The sequence below is a fragment of the Chenopodium album genome, chromosome 20 (assembly GCF_948465745.1).
Source record: "Chenopodium album chromosome 20, dcCheAlbu1.1, whole genome shotgun sequence".
Lineage (NCBI taxonomy): Eukaryota > Viridiplantae > Streptophyta > Magnoliopsida > Caryophyllales > Amaranthaceae > Chenopodium > Chenopodium album.
In genome coordinates, this window is record NC_137853.1 from 10,052,241 (window position 1) to 10,075,821 (window position 23,581).

Here is a 23,581-nt window from a genome sequence, read left to right on the forward strand (position 1 = left end):
TTATACTTTGCCAAATCGTCTCCCTCTTTGTTGAAACGAACGTAAAGCCCCAATAAACTCTTCTTTTCCAAAATCAGGCCAAAGTGTATTAGTGAAGTACATTTCACTATAAGCACATTGCCAAAGAAAATAGTTACTTATACGTATCTCGCCGCTTGTTCGAATGAGCAAATCGGGAGCTGGAACATCCGTAACCTTAGTTCGAAGATGTTGCTCAAACAAAGATTTGGTTATATCGTCGGGTTGAAGAAGGCCATCCTTAACTTTCATAGCAATAGTTTGACAAGCATGAACAATATCATTTTGGCCACTATAACTCATTGCTAAAATCAGATGAATTTTGGTGTTGTCTTTTGTTTTTTCTTCAATATGCTCAATTGCTTTTTGTAAGGAATTGGGCAGTAAAGATGTATCACCAATCACTGAAATTCGTCCTTCATAACTGTTTATTATTCAATATAATATAATTAATTATTATGTCGTTCATGCAGCAAGCTCTTAATAAAATAAATTTAAGGCACATTTTATTAATTCATACAATACATTTTTCTTTATAGTTTATTGGCTTCTTGTGAAAATTGAGATGACAAATAACTACCACCTCCGTTAATTAATATGTGCAACAAATTAAAGGAATATTTTATTTGTCACAAATAATACTCATTTGTTGCACATAATAATTAATGGAGGTTGTATATATGATTTGTTGAGTTTGCGTATGAACGACTCCCGTTCTTCTGTTATGCGTGTGGAGTAATTGGGCACATGGAGCAAGATTGTGTGATAGTTTCCGAGGAGAGCAAGAAGCCAAAGCTTGGATGGGGAAGGTGGCTTAAAGCTTCTCCGAGAAAGGGGAGAATGAGAGAGATGGAGGAGATGGAGGCTGTTTTAGGCTCTCGAAAACAGCTTTTCATTACGAAGGAGGATGATTTTCAGAGGGAGAAGGAGAATAAGGGGACGAGTGAGGGGGAGGAGAGGTTTCTAGAAGGGGAGAGGGTGCTGAGCTTGAGTGTGGTGGGTGTTGGTGATGTACGAGTGGTTGCGGAGGTGTAAAGTGGTGTGCAGCAGGGGCCGAGCGTAAGGATGGATAAAAGAGAGTTGGAAGGACAGTTAGTTGGGGGCTGGGATAATAATCGGGGGAAGGGGGAGGACTCGAGGGAGAAGGAGGGTGCTGCACAAGAATTATTTATTTTTAAAGGGGGTGAGAGTCCTCCGAATGAAAGCAGGGAAGGCTTGGAAGAAAATAATTAAGGACAAGGGTGGGAATGGGAGTAATATTATGGAGATTGACAGAGATAAAATTTTGGGGAAAAGAGGTTGTGATGAAGGTAATGATAGTATGCTGGTTGAGAATGCGAGCAAGGAATTGGTGACTGAGAACTCTTCTAATGGATGGCGAGTGGCGGAACTATCGATGAGCAATCCCGCCAAGCTCAATGAGTGTTTTGAGTATTAACTGCAGAGGGCTGGGCAATACTTCTGCAGTTAATAATCTTCGGAATTTAGTCCGGAGAGAGGCCCCGTCTCTTATTTTTCTGATGGAGACGAAACTTAGTAGTGGAGAGATGAATAAAATTAGACAAAAACTCATGGGCTATGAAGGTATTGCGGTGGATAGCTGTGGTCGTGCTGGAGGTGTTGCTCTTTTTTGGATGAAAGGGAGTAATGTGAAGCTGCGGTCTATGTCAATTCACCATATAGATGTCTTGATAAGGGACGGTTTGGGTCCTAATAGATGAAGGCTCACGGGCTTCTATGGGCGGCCGGAGGTTCATAATTGACATCTTTCGTGGAGCTTATTAACGGAGTTGGCCCGAGACAATGAGGATGCGTGGGTATGTATAGGGGATTTCAATGAAATTCTCTTGGACTCAGAGAAAAAAGGTGGTCGTGACCGCGCGTTGTGGCAAATGGATAACTTTAAAGAGGCCGTTGATAGGTGTCAATTGCAAGATGTTCCGTTTTCGGGATATGAATTCACTTATGACAATGGGCAAAGCGGTAATGACAACATTCAATGCCGGTTGGATCGAGCTCTTGCTAACAACGAGTGGTTGACTATGGTACCGAGTGCAAAACTTTTTAACCTTGAGAGAGAGTGGTCGGACCATGCTCCGATCAAACTTGTCTTAGATGGGCAGCAAGATGGGTAGGATAAAAGGTGTGAGAAATTTTTTTCGTTTTGTGCAACTTTGGGTGGAGCACGATGGGTGTGAGAAAATTATAGAGAATGCGTGGCAGTTAGGGGGTGGTTCGCTGGAGATGAATTTGGCAGTATGTGCGGCAGATTTGAGGCTTTGGAGTAATAACAAATTTGGCAGGGTGTTTAGAGAAATAAGGAAAAAAAGAAAGAGGTTGAGTGTGTTAAATAAGAGGGGTCGGTCTGTGAGCCAAGTGAATGAGAGGAGAAAAGTGGTGAGGGAAATAAATGACTTGCTCCATCAAGAAGAAATATATTGGAGGCAGAGATCAAGGGCCCTTTGGTTGGAGGCGCGGGATCGTAACTCGAACATTTTTCACCGTAAGGCCTCACAAAGAAGAAGCAAAAATAGGATTTCTCACCTGATTTCTGATGATGGCACTAGATACGAGGAGGTGGAGGATATTCATGAGGCGGCTAATGATTATTTTCGTACTTTGTTCACCTCTTCCTCACCGTCGAATTTCACTGATGATCTTGAAGGAATTGAGGCGCGTGTTATTGATGAGATGAATGATGGTCTTAATGCTCCCTATACACCAGATGAAGTCCTAAAAGCTTTGAAACAGATGCACCCTCTTAAAGCTCCAGGTCCGGATGGTATGTGTCCTTTATTTTTTCAGACATATTGGCATATTGTGGGTCCTTCTGTCACCACTCTGGTTATTAATGTGCTAAATGGTGATTTGATTCCGGAAACTATGAATAAAACTTTTATTGTGCTTATCCCGAAAAATAAGGATCCGGACAGAATAACATAGTATAGGCCTATTAGCTTATGTAATGTGATTTATAAGTTGATAACTAAGGTGTTAGTGAATCGGCTGAAAGTTTTTCTCCTTGATATAACGTCTATTAATCAGAGTGCTTTTATTCTGGGACGGCTAATCACGGATAATATTCTGGTTGCTTTTGAGTTATTTCATTATATGAAAAATTTGGGGAGTGAAAATGGTTTGTTGGCTCTTAAATTGGATATGGCTAAGGCGTATGACAGGGTGGAATGGGGTTTTTTGAGAGCGGTGATGGAAAAAATGGGATTTGTTGTGAATTGGGTGAATCGGGTAATGCATTGCATCTCTACGGTCTTTTTCTCTGTCATTATAAATGGGGCACCTTCGGGGGAGTTTACTCCATCACGGGGTTTGCGTCAAGGTGACCCTCTATCCTCATATTTATTTATTTTGTGTGCGGAGGCTTTGTCGGCACTCTTGAATAGGGCGGTTGAGTTGGGTAGTATACATGGTGCTAGAGTTGCTTTGTCGGCCCCTTCTATAGCGCATTTGTTCTTTGCGGATGATAGTATTATTTTTTTTAAGGCAAATGTGGAGGAGGTAGATACTATTTGTGGTATCTTGCATACTTATGAGATGGCCTCGGGGCCAATGGTGAATTTTGGGAAGACAATGGTAACTTTTAGCAAGGGAATTCCGGAGGACAGAAAAGTGGAGCTAGCAGGTTTGTTAGGAGTTAATGTTGTGGATGTACATGATAAATATCTTGGTTTGCCCACGGTGATCGGGAGGTTTAAGCGGGTCCTAACTAAGGGGGTTCGAGAGAAACTATGGAAACGATTTCAAGGGTGGAAGGGGGGAATTTTATCTAAGGCGGGTCAGGAAGTTTTGATTAAGGCCGTAGCCCAATCGATTTCGACCTACGCGATGAGTGTGTTTAAGTTCCCTTCTTCGTTTTGTGACGAGTTACGTTCTATGATGGCTAATTTTTGGTGGCGGCAACAGAATGGTGAACGAAAAATTCCTTGGGTTGCTTGGAAAAAGCTATGTGAACCTAAGGCAGTTGGGGGCTTGGGGTTTAGGGACTACAAGGCGTTTAATTCTGCATTACTAGGCAAACAAGCTTGGCATTTGTTGCAATTTCCCGACAGTTTAGTAGCACGGGTGTTGAAAGCTCGGTATATTGCTCATGGTAATTTTTTGAATGCTGAGTTGGGTAATCAACCTAGCTACTCTTGGCGTGGCTTATGGGGAGTGCGATGGGTTGTGCAACGTGGGTTAAGATGGAGGGTTGGGGATGGCTTGAATATCTCAGTGTGGCATTGTCAATGGGTCACTGGCACGCAATTAAGGAGAATTATCACTCCTATGGGTGACTGGGATAGCAACATGAAGGTATGTGATTTGATTCACCTTCCCACTGCTTCGTGGAGGGTGGATAAAATCAAGGAGATTTTTTTGCCGTTCGAAGTGGAGCGCATTTTAAGTATTCCTCTGAGTAGCCGATTACCTGATGACACTATGTGTTGGGATCTCGAAAAGGGGGGGGGGTGAGTATTCGGTGCTGTTTGCGTATCGAGCGATTTTTGGTGATAGCTAGGCGGATAATGTCTCCTCCTCGAATTTTGTTGCGGGTTTTTTGGAACAAGGTATGGCATGCTCAAACTCTCCCTAGAGTGAAATTATTTTTTTGGAGAGCATGTAGAGGGATTTTGCCGACCATGGTTGGATATAATAAAAGGTTTCTAGGAAGGGTGAGCACTTGTTCTTTGTGTGGAGCAACAGAGGAGACTGAACTTTACAGCTTGAGGGATTGTGTAATAGCTCGGATGTTGTGGGATGAGAGTGGCATAGGGGACGAAGTGCAGGACAACTTTGGAAGCTTTGGTGACTTAGCTTTTGCTTGTTTCGAGAGAATTCTTAGGAGTGAGCATGCCTTACTGATGACGGTGAGCTGAGCTATCTGGACCGCAAGAAATAAGTGGATTTTTTATGGTGAAAGGTGTAATCCGAAGCTATCTATGGAGTATGGGGTCAAGCCGCTGCGTGATGTCAAGGGGAAAGAAGAAGTTCATGTGAGTGTGGGAAGGAGTGCAAAGCAACGTTGGAAGCCACCAGGGGAGGGATGGGTAAAACTCAATGTAGATGGGGGCATTTGTGAGGGACTGGGGTCCTCTGCTGGGGCTGTTGTGCGTGACAGTGGGGGGAAGCCTTTACTTGCTGCTCTGTGGATGACAGAGGACCGTTGACTGCCTAATATAGCTGAGGCAAAGGCGATTTTCTCGGGTTTAAAAGCTGTTGTGGAAGCGGGGTTCACAAGGGTGGTGGTGGAGAGTGATTGTCTTGGTCTAGTTAACGCAATTTCGTCACAAGAACGTGGGAAGAGCAGTTTTCATTTAGTATTGGATGATATTTATCATGTTAGTTCTTTGCTTGGTAATGTGTCTTGGAATTTCATTCGTAGGGAGAGGAATAAGGTAGCTCATGAGCTAGCTCATTACTTGCCATGGGAGGTAGGGTGTCGTGTTTGATTGACGGATTTTCCGTCAAATATTGTATCTCTTTTAACTTTGAGCTTCCTATGAATGATAATTGATCGCTCTCGTGGAGCGTTTTTCAAAAAAAAAAAAAAAAAAGGCTTACTTGTAGTCCTGTAATAAAACGAGCGTTATTTTTTCATGCATATAATAATAGCTAGTGTGTGGCTTGGGTGATGCCCCGAGTTGCTAGTTTGTAATTAACTTTCGATTAATTTTTGTTTTATGTATTGAAAATCATCTTCAAAATTTAATATTTTGAAAAAAGATTTGTATTAGAGAGCCATATTTAATATTTGTAACAAAATTTAATACAAGTTGTTATATTATCCTATGATATGTAATAAATAGTACAATTAAAGACTAATTATCTTATCCAAGTTAATTATAATGTTGTTGGATAAATTTACACAATATAATGATTGCTAAGGCGGTAAGACTTGCATTGTAATACTTATTGGTCTCAAGTTAAAGTCTTGCTATAACCATTTTTTAGATGTCGAATCTAATTTGTGTTGTGAAGGTGACGTAACATATTTAAAGACATGACATGTGACATATATTGATGACTTGGCACGTTTATAGAGATTAAAAAGGTGACACGTGACACATATTCTGTTTTAGGAACGCTTTTTAATATATAAGCTAGTATAGATTTGCGCGTGATTTTTTCATACAATCCTAGATTTATACCAAATAAAAGAAAAGTAGTTTAATGCTTACTTGTAGTCCTAAGGACTACATATAGCATTACCCTAATTTTATATTTGTTAAGTTAAAGAAAAATAAGCGTTATTAAATTAAAGGTCAATAAGCTAAGGGACATCTAACTTCAATTTACAACTAAAAGAAGTGTTAATAAGCTCAATGTTTTGAACATTCATTCGAATTAAGAGGAGTTCATACCTACGAGAAATGCGTAGTAAATTTTGCTCCAAAAGCTCGAGCAAGAAATCAGTTTCCACCTATTGAAACACCAATAATGAAAACAATACTTATTTGAACACCCTTACTGAAATTAAGTTTCCAAAAAAAAAAAAAACACAAAAACGTACTTCCTCTGTTTTCTTTTAGATGCAACACACCCTTTACCACGGTAATTAAGAAAGGTGAGGTTTACATGTGTTAAGTATTGGCGCATAGCTGCTATTTACATATTACATGACATGTAAATAGTAGCTACAAGACAAAAGAGCAATGTATTTTTTTTCTTTCTAGTGGTACAAATATTGTACCAGTGTTATCTATAATGGCTATAAATAGTACTACTAAATTAACCTATACTAGATTTGATCTCAAGTCTAGATTACCTTTCCATAAATATATATTACAATCAATAATTGCGTATCTTTCAAGATTGCGTGTTATAAAACATCACTAACTTCAATTTCGGAACTTTCTATTAATGGCATTCATTAGTATTTGTCATCATGGCTCTTTTCATTTGTATGAGTGTGCAAGCACGTATATGTTCGAAAAATGTTTTATGTTCTTTTTTTTAAAAAAAATAATAATAATAATAAGAATACCGTGGAGTGGTGGATGGCAGGTGGTGTATGTTCGGTGGCTAGCAGGTAACAAGTTAGAGAGTGGATAGAGGAAGTGAAAGTAAAATGGGATACATTTTATAAGGGGGGTAGGTTTGTAAAGCCCTACTGAAATACAAGCGTCACCCGATAAATACCGGCTAGTTTAGCAATTTGGGCACGCAAATCAAATAAGCCTGCTTCACGGGATAATGGAAACCAATATGCCTAGTCTTGCAATATAAGGGGAGTAATATGTAAGTGAAAAAAATGCATATTTTGATTTTTCCTTTTCATTGATCTTGATTGATCAGGTCTAATCACAAAACGATCCATTAAAATATTTTTAAATGCAAAATACCCGAATGTTGAAAGGTTGACTTTATCTCAAATAAACAAATTCAAACTTTACTTGAAATGTTAAACAAAAACTTGACTTGACTTGATCCAAACTTGACTCGAACTCAACCCACTTATCTGTTGACCTGATCATAACCAAACCAAATTCACGCAACACAAAGGCAATGTTGACCCGAACCACCTGATTGCCAGGTCTAGTATTGTAAACTCTTTGCTCTACAACCGCTTTTGGCCTTTTGGGTATGTCACTAATATACGAGAGGTGTTATTGATTTATAGCAACCCTCTAAGAACAACAAATAAAATAGGGCATCCAAAAAATTTAATTAGTTTATAAAAGAGACGGAGGGAATACTTATTGATTTATATATATCATCAACCCTTTTCTTTAAGGGCGAGGTGACAAATCCAGTCAGGTTCTAACAGAAAGTTTGAATTAAGGGATCCAACAGTCTCATTTGATGGACTTCAAAACTCCCTTTGTTGCCAAAAGTTGTGATCACTTCCACTCTCATATAGGTGTCAACAAATTAAATCCCCTAGCCAAGTTTTATTGCAAAGGAAGTGTTACCATGGCACTGTTATGATTGCGTTCAATTCTATGGTGTTGCATAGCCACCTACTAAGGGTGTCTGGTGAAGAAATGAACAGTCGAGAATGAATCAGTGCACTTGTTTCAATTTTCCCCAAAATCAATGGTTCTGGTTGTCATCGAACTCAATGAACGGTTCCTTGGGTACATTTAGATTAAGTTTCTGTGTGTTCCAGCCTGCCTCCTTAAGCAACTCCACGAAGTTGTCAAATCTGCACTCCAAGTTATTCAAGCTTTCCTCCAATGCTCTACTAACATCAATGGAATCATCCCAATGTTCATAGAGCCAGTAAGCTTGCCACATACTTTGCAAGACTGATAAGCTTGTAGCACCCACCTGTAAAATCAGTCTCATCATTAGGAAAACCCCACAACTATGTTATAATGGCATGTAGAAAAGCAAAACACTGATTCTAACACAATTAAGATATAGTAGATGTAAAAAAAAACTTTAGCAAAATAAATCAATAAACTTGTAAATTCTACAATCATTTAATCTAACACTTAAAAAAGATGACTGTGTGAATCGAGAAGATGATTTTGGGTTTTTCTTGGCTTGGTCCTCACTTGAATCAAAAAAAAAAAAAAAAAAAAAAAAAAAAAAAAAAAAAAAAAAAAAAAGAAGATGATTTTGGGTGACTCAATCCTTGAGGAGGTGGGAAAGCTTGCTAGTCTTCAAAGAAAAACAGATATTCGAGTTTCAATTTTCAGAAATATGAAATTTAAACTTCAATACAGTTTCGGTGCATCAAAGCTCCAATATCTCATATAAAAGGATTGAATAAAACATACCTTGAAAGAGACGAAAACCTCAAAATCTCTCTTCTGCCATTGATCTATTGTAAGGACATATTTTTTGTTAGTGTACAATTTAAAAATCTTCTTCACCTGTTGCAAAGCACAGCATAGGGTGAGAAATCATGCTGCAACACCAACTAAAAGAAAGTTTTCACTAAGCTCTACAATCAAGATTAGAAAAAGGCAGAAACTATAGAATTGTAAGCCTGTTGTCAACTTCATCTTAGAATATATAAATAATTGACGAAGGAACACATTCATCCAAAGTAGTATTTTCTTTTACTATTAATACATTGTGCAGCAGTCAATTGTTGCCTTTTAGCTTATTGGACAATTGGTCGATTTGGTCCACCGGAACAGCCTCTCTATTACCAGTTAATCACATTGGTAAGGCTCCCTACATCCAATCCCCCTCACCCTGCTATTATGATAAATTAATAACATTGCTGTTTATGTTGATTTAACATAGTTTTTGGGTGAATATCAAAATCTAAGTGAAGAAACTACTTCCTTGAGCATATAATGTACTTCGTATAATATTAATAAACTCAGTCAGTCAGTCACCCTCAACTCCTCAAGTAATGCTCATTTAGAAGAGCAGCTTTGAGATTATCAATGACCAACAATTATAAGAATTTTGTAGTTGGTTGCAAACTTGCAACCCTTTCTACACTAATTGAAACAAAAACCATCACGAATGCCTGATTAAGATCTAACTACTCACTAATTCAGATGTTTAAAATTTAAGAAATACAAAAATTATACCGTTGATGATGACCTCTCAGCAGCAATCACCTCACTGAAAGGAACACCAAAGATGATTCGAGGTCTCAGGAACCGCTCCCATGTTAATATGTTTTCTTCCCTGTTGCAGTCAATGCATCCTGGCATGAAATTGCAAAATTGGATTGTGTAAATTAAAATTTTCTACTAGAGGAACAGTTACCACTTAAAAGTATAGTGAGGGTTCCAAGTCAACTATTATCACGATCCCCCACCCCAAAAAGTGTATATAAATAAATAAAAATGAAGCCCCAAAAATTGAAAACTAATAGGTTATAGAAGAAGATATACCAAGAACTTTGGAATGTAAAACATTTGCTTTCACCAATATACGAGCACGCTTGAGATTTATCTGTTGGTCACAAGGAGAAACATACGAGATTATAAAAATAAAAGTCTTCCAGTTCAGTAGTACTCCAAAGCAAGCAATTGCATTAGTAAATGGACAATCTCATATGCAATGCTCTTTTACTGATCTATAATTGCCCTGAAAAAATGAGCAGTACTAGGGAGATCTTACCGTATTAAATTGCAGGACTGACAGAGATTGGAAACGTAACCAAAGGTGGAAAAGGCGCATGCTCATCCAAGTAGCTAACAAAGCAGAGTATGATGACACCAAGCCTGGTGTATCCTATAACAAGCATCAATGAGTCAAATACGATTTTTCTTGGAAAAAGCAACAATCTATATTGTAGTGTTCAAGAGGGAACCACAAATTAAGTCACTTACTAGGATGAGTATACCTATACCAAGTCCAAGAAGTTGAGCAGTAACTTCCCATACTTCCTCCTGCAATACATGTCTATAAATTAAATCTTGACTATTTTTCACTGGAATATACCACTTGATTTCAGCATATTTTACCTTCTGTTTCTAAATTGTATACTATCACTCAAGCAAGAAAAAGGAAGAGGAATTGCCTTAAAAATTCATGTGATAAAGTCATCTATTTCTAAATTATGTATTGAGAGATTACTAAAATTATCCTCAACATCTCAAGAGCTGCTTGCATGACACCATTACATTATTATATACCTTAGCTGATATATCTCCAAGGTTTCCTGACATTGCAAAGTGGTTCTGAATCACCTGAAACGAAGGATCTTTCAAGCCTCTGGCAATGGCCTGTTCAAAGTACCCCAGAACTCAAATCAGTCAATCATCAAAAGGATATGACACACACATACCTTATGTGAAATATAGTAAAATAGAGGAAGAAATCAAAGAATCAATACAAGGGATGAGAACCTTTGCAAGATTTCCAAGAGATGCAAGTAGCAAGAAATATGATGGATACAGTTGAGTACTTATATCAAAAATGCTGCAAAGCAAAATCAAGAATTTTTATGAGGACTTGAAGAAAGCAGATACTATGAACTAAAAAGTTTGTCGATAACTCACCTTCCTGCACTACCAATGAAGTCAGCATACATTCGCCACTGTTTCGGATCATCATCAAACAGATTCCCAAATCGTCCACCTGAAAAAAAAAGAAATGTTTTAATGGTAAAACCTATCAGATAAGCACATGTATCCCTAACATTTCTTCATAATCTCAGACCAATGATTAGTCGACCAACAGCTCCAATGCCATCCTTTGACACCCATCTGTACAAGGAGAGAAACTGCTAGTGTCCAATCATGGGAACTAAAATTTGCCAAAGTATTATTGAAAGCAAGACAAAACCAACAGCTACAGCAAAATAGTGAAAATTTGAGCTCAAGTTGTTGGCTTCCTCCCTTCCCCAACCAAACCCTTTATCCCCTGTGGGGGTAGAACAACTCAAGGCTTTCATATTGAGTCACATACTCCCTCTGTTTCGCATTAATCGCAACACTAGTGTGTTCACAAAGTTTAAGAAAATTTATAGGGTGGGGCCTAAAAGAGGATTTTTTATAATATAAAGTATTGTTAGTAGGAGAGAGAAATAATGAAAAAGTAGTGTAAGTGGAGTTGGTAGAAAAGAGAAATAATAAAATATTTGTGAAAGTAGGGTTAGTGGGAGAGATAAATTATAAAATAATGGTGGGTCATTTCCAAATATAGAAGTGTTGCAATTTATATGAAACGGATGAAAAAGGAAAGTGTTGCAATTAATACGAAACGGAGGGAGTACAAATTTGGCAAGGATAAGCAATCACCTTATTGCAGCCGCTGATGCTGCAGCACTGCTTCCTGAGATAAAACCAACACCAACTGCCTGCATAATTATCATGTTATTGCATACATAAATGAAGGGGAACCTTTATAAGGTTTAATTGCTCAAGACAAAATGCAATAGCAACATCTCCAATGGTTGGAACTGAACTTGTTTGCAATTCTTAAAATTTTCAAGCTACTAGCTGAACTGTTGGATTTATAATTGGAAATTAGCTAGGCCAAACAGATTAGCTTGGGCAAGCTAATTTGCTTGATGAAAAGATGAATAATGGTAACCAACTCAAGCTAGTAGCTACTAGCAAGCCAGGTGTACAACTAGCTAGAAAGAAAACTAGCTTAAAATATAATATGGCAAAGCAACTTGCCATTGGAGATGCTCTTAGTGAATATACAGTGAAAGCAATGTTCAGAGGTATATCAATATTAATTCAATAATTCCCTTAGTAGAGAGAAGCAACTACCTATTCTAAATTTCTAACATGTTTCAAGCACATTATACTTGAATGCATTAGGGAAAAGGGAGCAGAGGAAAGGCAAAACATGTAAATTGTAAGAAGGAAAAGTTCACTTCCAAGGTCCTATTAAACTAATTCTAAGACAATAAAATAAAACTAAGACATACCAAAACATATAATATTGTATGGATTCCAGAAGGATTAGACTACTACATAACAACTTAGTTTGCTTCATAATTGCATTCCAAGCTGATGAATAATTTTCAATCTTAAGACTCGTACATCTTCTGAAACTGATTAGTAAAAAGACATACAAATCCAAGATCATTTAACAAAATAATTGGAGAGAGAGTAACCAGGTTTTGATAAACATGCCTTAAGCAAGCTTGAAGTAACCAAGGCGTGACAGATCCATCCAGTGACATTGGTAGGGAATTGCCATAACATGTACTCCAAGTAATCATCTGATACTGACTCTGCAGAAGCATATAACGTAATTCAAAACACAACCAACTTACATTATACATTTATACAAACCTAATAGGTTAATAACTTGACAACAAAGTATAGCTCATTCATCTATCAAAAGCATTTAGATGGTTTAACCCCAAAAAAGTATAAAACATCAAAATAAAATAGGTCATGAAAAGTTTTTGCAAAATGATGCAGTAATACTATAAGTACCTGGGAAACCTGCAGGCAAAATGAAATCTTTAATGCTAACAGGAAGCCAGTTCAAGTTAGCAGCAGTATCAGGGTCGAGCAGCTTATCATTGTGCTGCTCAAGTAGTGTTTGTTTACTTGATTCTCCATTCAAAACATACCTGCTTCCACAGAAAGTTAATGTAAGGAAGATCAAATAATTTTACACTTTTTCTTAAGCAAATATTATTTAATTAAAAAAAATTATGCAATTTTATCATTAGCCTTTTTTTTCCCACAAAAATATTGATTTTCAAGGTCAATGTACAATTATATAATGATATTTTAAGTACAGAATAATGTCTAAATTAAATATGGTTGATCAAGTTTATGGGTCATTTTTCCTTACAAGAACAAATTTTAAATGATAGATTACACTCCACATAAATTATCAATTGTTAGCTATATCTAACTAATTTTAATCTCTATTCAAAAATAAATAAATAAATAAATAAAAAATAACTAATTTGAATCTCAAACAACATAAACTAAAAATTATATTTCACATAATTATGGAGTCCACTATATTAAAATTTCTCATCAAAATACAATCACTCCGGAGACCGGACAAGTTCAAATTACACCATCAACGACACAACACAACCACTAATTCCTGCCGAGGAAGTACTGTAGTTTAGAATTTGATAACACACAATCATGTCAATTGATTTTGCAATATAAATATTCTCTTAGATACTCAAAACTCCTCAGATTGGAGTGTATTCCATTAATCAATATATATAGGGTTACAATCGTGAGTCCTAATCACATTAGGAATCTCAAAAGATATTTACAAATATTCACAAAATATATCTCCTACTATAACAGAATAGCTTGAATATCTATCGTATATTCTATCACACCCCCGCAGTCGTAGCGGGAGGAGGGCGTACACTGAGACTGGATCTGAACTCTAAAAATAGTTGTCGAGGTAGGCCTTTCGTGAAGATGTCAGCAAACTGATAGCGAGATGGTACATGCAAGACCCGTACTTGACCCAACGCCACCTTTTCTCGAACGAAATGAATGTCCATTTCGACGTGCTTGGTGCGTTGGTGCTGTACGGGATTATGAGATAAATATATTGCACTGACATTATCACAATAAACAATAGTAGCCTGACGGAGAGGACAATGTAACTCCAAAAGAAGATTACGAAGCCAACAAGCCTCGGCAACAACATTTGCGACGCCTCTGTATTCTGCCTCTGCACTTGATTTAGAAAGAGTAGGTTGACGCTTCGAAGACCAGGAAATGAGATTGTCCCCAAGAAAACAACAATATCCCGAGGTCGAACGACGAGTGTCCGGGCACCCGCCCCAATCAGCATCAGTATAAGTAATCAAGTTTGTAGGAGATGAAGGATATAAGTGTAACCCGTGATCAATGGTACCCTGAACATAACGCAGAATCCGTTTTAATGCATCATAATGAGTCACTCTGGGATCATGCATAAATAGACAAACCTGCTGAACTGCATAAGTTATATCAGAGCGAGTAAAAGTGAGGTACTGCAATGCACCTGCAAGACTACGATAGAGTGTTGGATCATGAAACTTAGGTCCAGCGTCTGCACTGAGCTTGGATTGAGTATCCACTGGAGTTTGTGCAGGTTTACAACTACTCATACCTGCACGCTCAAGAATTTCCTGTGCATATTTTTGCTGTGACATAAACAAGTATGAAGGAGTACGAGTAACAGCAATACCTAGAAAATAATTCAGAGGACCTAAGTCAGTCATCGGAAACCCTTTCCGTAAGTGAGTGATAATGCTCTCACGTAGTTTATCTGAGGATGTAACCAACACAATATCATCAACATATAGAAGTAAATATGCCATGTCTTTCCCATGTCGGAAAATAAATAAGGAATTATCCATTTTAGCAATGACAAACCCCATCTGCAAAAGATAATTAGCAAATCGCTGGTACCAAGCTCTCGGAGCTTGCTTGAGGCCATATAGAGCCTTGCGAAGTCTGCAAACATAGCCTGGAAATCTCTTATCAACAAAACCAGGGGGTTGATGCATATAAACACACTCTTTTAAATCACCATGTAAAAAGGCATTTTTGATATCAAGTTGATGAATAGACCACTTACGAGCCATAGCCAAACTCAACACTGTTCGAATAGTAGCCGGCTTAACAACCGGACTGAACGTATCATCACAGTCGACACCTTCAATCTGAGACCTGCCATCACAAACTAAACGAGCTTTGTGTCTTTCAAGATCACCATTAGCTTTCAATTTGTGACGATATAACCACATACAATTAACAATGTTCACCCCCGTAGGCCTAGGAACCAATTCCCATGTCCCCGTTTCAATTAAAGCACTATATTCATCACGCATCGCAGCATTCCAATTTGGGTCGGAAAGGGCTTGTTTGTGATTTTTGGGAAGCGGGGAGCGGATAATGGCGGATAAGCCATATTTTGGATTTGGTTTGGAAATCCCATGCTTGGACCTAGTCTGCATTTGTGGAGATAAGGGTAGTGGTGAAGTAGGAATTATTTGAGGTATGCCACGAAGTGGAGGGGGTGTGTATGTGAGTGTGTTGCGTGGAGAATGAGGTGGGTTGGGTTGTATAGGGCTGCTGGGCTGATTCGGTGGGCTCAGGGGAGTGTTTGGCTCGGTTCTGGGCTGATGGGCCGTTGGTGATCCAGCGGACGCTGGGTGAGGTGGGCTGCCCAGCTCAGTTTCTGTCTGGCCCGCTGGATTACCAGCGACAGATGGGCTGCTTTGTGGCAGCAAGGGTTGCAGCCCATCTGGATGTTGCTGTGGTGTGGGCCAGCCTGTTTGACGCATGTGGGTTTGCAAATGGTAATGTTGCAATAATGGTGATGGATCATCTAAGGCTAGAAAATCATAATCATTCGATTTAAAATTGGTGATGTTCTTAAACGGAAAAGTTTGTTCATCGAAAGTGACATGGCGAGAAATTATGATTTTATTAGTGTTGATATCCAAACACCTATATCCCCTATGGTCGGAAGGGTAGCCTAAGAAGACACATGGAGTGGAGCGAGGTGCAAGCTTGTGAGGCATGGTGGCCGATAAGTTTGGGAAGCAAAGACACCCAAAAACTCTAAGATGACTATAGGACGGAACAACCCCAAATAAAGCTTGAGCTGGAGTAATTTGATTGAGAGTTTTAGTAGGAAGTATGTTTAGGAGATAAGTGGCCGTTTCCAAGGCATGATGCCAAAACGACGGAGGAAGAGAAGCATGAAACAATATAGTACGCTTAACATTGTTAAGTGTTCGAATCATGCGTTCGGCTTTGCCATTTTGAGAGGATGTGTGTGGACATGAGAAGCGAAAAACCAATCCATTTTTGACACAAAATAATTTGAATGGGTCGTTATCAAACTCTCGACCATGATCACTTTGAAAGGATTTTATAGGACGTTCAAATTGAGTTAAAACATATTGTCGAAAATTGAGAAAGGTTTGAAAGGCTTGAGACTTGTACACAAGAGGAATAGTCCACACATAATGAGTATAATCATCCAAAAGCACTAAATAATATTTGTGACCTTTGTCACTACGTACTGGAGAAGTCCACAAATCGGCATGAATAATATCAAAAGCAGAATAAGTGGTGCTATTGGAATTATAAAACGGCAAACGAGTATGTTTTCCTAATTGACAACCTATGCAAGAAGTGGAGTCAAGCTCCTTATTACAATCAATCAAATTTTTACTCCTAAGAAAATTAAAGGTGGGTGATCCAAGATGTCCTAAGCGGTTGTGCCATGTGGTTGGAGACAAAGCTGTAAGAGAGGTGGCTAGACAAGCTGACGGTGTTGTAGTCACGGGATATAGGTCCCCGGTACTATTGCATCTGGTTATTAGATTCCCCGTTCGTAGATCCTTCACAGAAAAACCATTAGGATCAAACTCTATTGATACAGAATTATCAGAAGTAAATTTTCTAACAGAAATTAGATTTTTGATAATTTGGGGAGCTAAATAAACATCACGTAATGAAAGAGATTTATTAGCAACAGTAGAATGACCATAACCCGTAATTGGAATGCGTTGACCGTTACCAACTTGAATATAATTAGATGTGCTTAAATTAAAAAGGGGTAAGAGATTACCGGCATTGTTTGTCATGTGGGAAGTGGCTCCGGAATCCATGTACCACGATGGATCATAATTTTGAAATCCCATAGTTGCAAAAGCATTGCCTAGCTCCGTCGGTGTCATGGTCGGACCATACTCCGAGCTTGAATTAGAGAAGACCGGTTGAGATTGTTGAGGTGGCCCAGAATAATAAGCCTGCTGGGGCCGTGGCTGCTGAGCAGGGCGTGGCCCAGCCCATTGCTGAGGGTACGGGTAAGGAGCCTGCCCCCATTGGAGAGGAGCTTGTTGGGCCTGATTTGTTGGGTCGTTCCATTGAGGAGGTGTGCCCCATTGCGGAGCATTTTGTTGCTGCTGAGATTGTTGCTGCTGTTGTGGTGACCCTTTGCCACGACCCTTGCCACGACCTCGGCCGCGACCACGACCCCGGCCACCCGAGTTGCCACCCTGTCCGGCCGGCACCGCCTGTTGCTGTTGAGAGGTAGTTGAACCGGCTGTGTTGCTTGATTGGGCCACGAAAGAAGATGCTTGAGAAGATGAGTCATTGGCACGCCGCGACTCTTCAAGGAGTAAACGTGACCTTGCTGTCTCAAAGGAGGGTAGTGGAGAGGTTTGTTGGATCATTGCAGCAACTGTATCAAAGTCTGTATTCACTAGCCCTGAAACTAGTCGAATTACGAGTTTTTGCTCCGATACGGGTTGATCAACATTGGCTAATTGATCCTTCAAGTTTTTCAATTCCCTACAGTACGCAGAGATGTCCAGGAATTTTGACAGATGAAGTTGGTTGAACTGATTCTCAAGATAAACCGCCCGAGTAGTTTTATTATCTTGAAAAATTGCCTTGAGTTTGTCCCAAATCTGTTGAGCCGTAGCTCCTTTTTCTATAACTGTTTCAAGCAAATCCTTAGAGATTGTGCCATAAATCCAGTTCTTGACAATGGAGTCAAGTCGTTTCCACATCTCATCCGATATATCTGTCGGTTTAGTTGTTTTAGGGCAATATGATCAAGAACATTATACGCGTGTGTATGACACTCAAATAGTTCAACCCAATTGGAATATTGGACGTTATCTCGATCAAGAATAAGAGGAAAAACGTTCTTGATATTGTTAACACCTAAAGCAGGGTGATAATTAGAAGAAGAGGATGAGACTGGGTCGTCATCTTTGGCCATGGTATTAGTGGCAGCAAGTAGTTAGGCGCACCAAAAACTAAAACAAAAGAAAAGAATTGAGACAGGGAATTAACTGATAAACTAAACAATTAATGATGGTGGAACTTGCAGGCGCACTAATGAAGAAAATTCCGTGGAAAGAGGACAAAGATGGCGGCTAAAAAAAATAAAATAATTTGCGGAAGCTAGATCGTAACCTAAAGCTCTGATACCATCTTAGATACTCAAAACTCCTCAGATTGGAGTGTATTCCATTAATCAATATATATAGGGTTACAATCGTGAGTCCTAATCACATTAGGAATCTCAAAAGATATTTACAAATATTCACAAAATATATCTCCTATTATAACAGAATAGCTTGAATATCTATCGTATATTCTATCGTATTCATTATAATTTGTATTAAAATATATGAAATTACACTAATCCCCCAATAATCCAAACCTTTTGGCAGCACCATTGCTATATCTCTCCACTAAAATCAAAGGGTCACTGTAATTACCAAAAAAAAAAAAAAAAAAAAAAAAAAAAAAAAAAAATCAATTATACAGAAAATTGATGAATTGGGTATGACAATATACAAGAAATGAGCAAAGATAGAAGTGAAAGATGAGAATTTACCCATTAATGGAAGATTCATCATCTTGTGAATTAAGAGGATTGGGGGAAGAAGATAAGCAGGAACAATGAAAATTGGATGATTTCTTCAGCAAATTTGGGTGAGAAAATATGGTAGAACTTAGAATTGAGATTGAGGAATGCAGGGTACTACACATTTTGCCTTTGAGTTTATATCTGTCTATCGGTTTTTGATTTGGCTGATATTTTTTTTTTTGACAAAGCTGATGTTACACCGATTGCCGACGTCTGGTTAGTGGTTATAGTATAGCCAACCAATAAGGTGGTCAAAATTCTGTCAAAAAAAAAATGTGGTCAAAATTAAGGCCATGCTTTTGAATAAAATCTCATGTCAAATTTTCAAAAAAAAAAAATTTATATATATATTATTTTTCTTGACTTTTACCATACAAAAACTTTAAAAAAAAAAAAAAAATTAAAAAATTGTTTTTTACCACCAAAACTTCTAAACTTTTATTTTACCACCAAATAAAAAATTGAAAATTGTTTTTTATCACCTGTTGTAAAAACCTAACAGGATTTTTTAAATTCTTCGATTTTCGTGTCAAACACATGATTTTTAGGGGTTTTGGGGGCATTTTAGCTCTATGGGTCCAATATGAAGTCAGAATTGACAATAAACGATTGCAAATGATTCATTTTGCTTGTTTAAAAATATCTTGATTTGCATTAAACAAGCAAAATGAGGCATTTTTGTCGGTTCTTACCTCAAATTTTTGTCGTAGGACCAAAATGCCCCCTAAACCTAACGGTTTTCTTAACGTTAGGTGGTAAAAAACAATTTTTAGAATTTTCTTTGGTGGTAAAATAGAAGTTTTAGAATTTTTGGTAGTAAAAAACAATTTTTTGATTTTTTTTGTGGTAAAAGTCAAAATTTCCAAAAAATAAATATATAAATAAAAAATCTTATGTCCAAACCCGTAAAATAATGTCAACTGTCAAGCTTAATGGGTTAAAATGAGCTTCTTAGGTTTTTTCAGGTCGGATGTAAGTTTTGAACTTAACACGTTTTGTTTTTCAACTTAATTAAAGCAAATAATTTTCTTGGCCAAGTTAGATAAGGCTAGTACGCTGGGTTATTGATGATCACTTCTACAAGTCATACATATTACAGAAAGACAAAGGGAAGGGTCCTAGGACGCAATCGATAACAATTTTTACAATTACACCTACCTTGTTTTTTAGTGCTTCACTTTCCTGTTGTTGCCATTTTTATAAGTGAATCGCCTCATTTTTTGGACACGTTCTTTATTTACCTGCCTTGTTTTTTAGTGCTTCACTTTCCTGTTGTTGCCATTTTTATAAGTGAATCGCCTCTTTTTTTGGACACATTCTTTATTTATTATTTCTTTTTTTATATTCCTCTCCTCGATCTTCAGGGTTGTCACCAATCTTCTAAGATTGGACCCAATTGAAGATCGAAATTTTGAATTCTAAGAAACGGAGACCAAATCAGTTAAGCTAGGATCGGAATCAAACCGAATCGACAAAATTGAACCAAACCTGACCGGTTTTAGAATATTATGTCTAAAAATTCCATTTTTTAATAATATTAAATTATTTTGAAAACAACCACCTTCAAAGTACCATAATTTGGTTTTATTACTCCGTACTTAGCTATCTTAATGTTTTAATTTTCATTTTTTTTGGTATTTAACCACCTTTAAAAAGTTAAAAATATAGTTCATTCGTAGCTTTTACCTTTACATAACGGTTTTCATGTGAAACCCACTTTTCCATCTTAAAAAATTCTCAATTTACGTGCTAGAAAATTGCTCAGTTAAGTGTTCAAATCGAGCTCGAAAATATAAAAAAATATCTCGTTTTACGTGCTAAAAAAATGGCTAAAAGAGGAAGGGAAAAAAACGTTGAAAAAGATAAATAAATTATAAATATTGCGTATCTAAAAGCATAAAAATGCCCAACTTTTACCCAAATTAATGTTGACAAGTTTTATTGAAAAGATATCAAAGATACATATCATAAAAACTTGTTAGAATCATAAATAATTTGTGAGAGAGGGTGAGGGATAGCTCATGTGGTTAGAGCTTTCCTCCCGATTCCAAGATATCTTGGGATCGATTCTCACCACCCGTCCTTGTGACTCTCTTAACACTAAAAAATAAATAAATAAATAAATAATTAAACTTGTGAGAAAGAAATTGAATTTTCAAATACTATGTTCTATACTTCAATGTACAAGTCGTTTCTTTCAAAAAAAAAAAAAAAAGTTACAAGTTGTTACTAGAATAAGAAAATACAAATACTTCCTCTGTTTTTTTTTTTACTTGACCTGTTTCTTTTATCACGCTTGCCAATGCAAAACTTTCACGATCAATAACTTTAATTTTCCATAAGTAGAAATTACAAAAGTTATATATTATGATAGTACTTATTGAGACAAATTCAATAAGATCTCACATGAATATGTTTTTCCTTACATACTATTCACAAAAGACGGTCAAAGGAGAGGTGGTGAATAGTGTAAAAGTCAAAGCGGGTCAAGTAAAAAAGAACGGAGGAAGTACTAACGTATGATTGTTCATTCTAATAATTTAATGTCACAATACTTTTTTTGTAAGAATTTGTGATTTGTAAAATAACAATTATGTATACAGTATACAAACATTTGAACATGAATTGTACTGATTGTACTAACTATGTTCAAAGTATCTCCCCCTTTTCTGAAACAAACGTAACGCCTCTACAAACTCTTCTTTTCCAAAATCAGGCCAATGTGTATTAGTAAAGTACATCTCACTATAAGCACATTGCCAAAGATAGTAATTACTAATTTCGTCGCTTGTTCGAATGACAAAATCAGGAGCTGGAATGTCCATAACCTTGGTTCGAAGATGTTGTTCTAACAAAGACTTGGTTATATCATCGGGTTGAAGGATGCCATCCTTAACTTTCCTTACAATAGTTTGACAAGCATGAGTTATATCGATATCATTTTGGCCAGCGTAATTCATTTCTAAAATCAAATGACTTTCGGTGTTGTCTTTTGTTTCTTCTTCGATTTGTTCAATTAGTTCTTGTAAGGAATTGGGTAGTATAGATGTATCACCAATCACTGAAACTCGTCCTCCATAACTGTTTATGATACAACATTATCAGGATGTTGTACAATCATGTTATGAGAACATTCATAGATAATTTTATAATTCATAAATTTATACCATACAACTCGAAAATGAAACAATCAGAAAAATAATATGCCCTAAAGTGAATTCAACCCAAACATTTATAACAAGCCTGAACTAAACCTGATTCTAAATGAACCTGGTCCAAACTGAGCGGGAATAAAGCATACTTGAATAGACTCGACATGAATAGAATCGACCCCTACCCATTACTCAGGCTTAATTGAAATTCTAATTGAAATGATGCTTTCAAATATAGAGGTTGTGCTCTTATCGTATACCCTAAGCTTAGCTTTGAGCTTTCAACTTTCTTTTAATCATGTTTGAATTCCTTTTGAAAATCTTACATTTTTCCACACAAACAGTACAATATCTAATTAAAATCTTCAGCTTATAAGTTACAATTATCACTAATCAAAATAACTTATAAAAGTACATTCTTTTAAATTATTGCAACTAAGAGGTGCTCATACCTACGAGAGATACGTATTAGATAATGCTCCAAAACCTCTAGCAAGAAATCAAGTTCCACCTATATTAAATCAACAAAAGAAAAACGTTAGGAGTCAGGACAATACATGTTTGACTTCATTCACAAAAACAATTAATTTTTTTCTCTAGAAAAAAAAAAAAAAAAAAAAAAAAATAGTTAACCCATTTACTTCAATGATTCTCAAAGTAACAAGTTCCTAATGTATGGTGATTTTGCACTTCAATTCAATTCTCTCTAACATCTTAAATAATAGAAAATAGATTACTGATATATGGCTAATAATGATCAATTAATCATCAAGTATCAATAATTCAATATAATATACTAAAAGAAAAACAAATCAAATCGATCCAGGATTGACAAGCATAGATCTTGGAAGAGTAACATTTGAAACTATAAAAATAAATAGAAACTTATCTTTGAGTAAATTAAAATGAACGTACAACCATTGAAATATCGAAAAATTCATTATATCAAATTCATTGTAAAATAATAATTGACAAAATGCAAACATCGCAATACTTAAAGAGTTAAAGAACTGAAGAGGAAGTATATAATATAGAAATAATATTACCTTTGGGCAAAGCCAATTCTCAGAGGAGAACGCAAAAACCGAGACAATTGGAATTTTCCAACTACAACACAATGAAAGAAAGGCCTCTAAATTCCTTACTCCATGAAGATAACCATCGATAGGGCTAAGGCCTCTTCGCTTAGCTGACTTCTGATTGCCATCCAATATCACAGCCAAGTGTCGTGGCATCAACTCGTGTCGAAGCTCCTTTGGCAGCTCCTCGTCGCCATTCATATTAGCCTTATCATCCTTGAATGGCATTAAAATCAAACTAGGGCTTTTTTCCATGATCATCGACCAAAGCTTTTGTAAGATGCTCATTTCTTCCATTTCTAATTAGGGTTTTTGGTTTCCTCTTTGGTTGTGTACTTCTATAGTTCTATATAATGTAATCACATACATGTATTTATATAGTCATTCATGGATTCAAATATATTTATATATAATCATGCATGTACTGCATGGTTATATATTATAATCTGCATGCAACAATTAAAATATGCTTATTATGCATATATGCATGATTATAATATACATATGGTCATGGAAAACATGCAATAATTACTAGCTGTTTTAATTTATGAGATTAATTAAATTAATTCACTT

The 23,581-nt window shown here is 36.9% G+C and overlaps 1 protein-coding gene and 1 pseudogene across 1 annotated transcript; both read right to left on the reverse strand.

Annotated features, from left to right (window-relative positions):
- Positions 1-23,305, reverse strand: LOC145596770 (dehydrodolichyl diphosphate synthase CPT5, chloroplastic pseudogene; annotated as a pseudogene).
- Positions 7,712-19,121, reverse strand: LOC145598336 (protein root UVB sensitive 5-like). Its single transcript, XM_081654678.1, has 15 exons — positions 18,745-19,121; positions 18,568-18,615; positions 12,834-12,973; positions 12,521-12,625; positions 11,676-11,730; positions 11,095-11,141; positions 10,935-11,013; positions 10,782-10,854; positions 10,569-10,658; positions 10,263-10,322; positions 10,051-10,164; positions 9,822-9,882; positions 9,513-9,631; positions 8,742-8,837; positions 7,712-8,286 (listed from the first exon to the last, which is right to left on the reverse strand). The coding sequence occupies exons 1-15, from the start codon at positions 18,897-18,899 to the stop codon at positions 8,050-8,052; spliced, it is 1,479 nt and encodes a 492-aa protein (XP_081510804.1). The 5' UTR covers positions 18,900-19,121; the 3' UTR covers positions 7,712-8,049.
- Positions 23,306-23,581: the final 276 nt, after the last annotated feature.

What these genes read in the sequence shown, in the direction of transcription:
- LOC145598336 (XM_081654678.1), bottom strand. Translation starts at nt 18,899, where the DNA reads ATGTGTAGTACCCTGCATTCCTCAATCTCAATTCTAAGTTCTACCATA. An exon ending in TTTGCCTGCAGGTTTCCCAG is followed by an intron (nt 12,626 to 12,833) that starts GTACTTATAGTA and finishes ATGCTTCTGCAG; the next exon opens with AGTCAGTATCAGATGATTAC. An exon ending in TTCAAGCTTGCTTAAGGCAT is followed by an intron (nt 11,731 to 12,520) that starts GTTTATCAAAAC and finishes TTATGCAGGCAG; the next exon opens with TTGGTGTTGGTTTTATCTCA.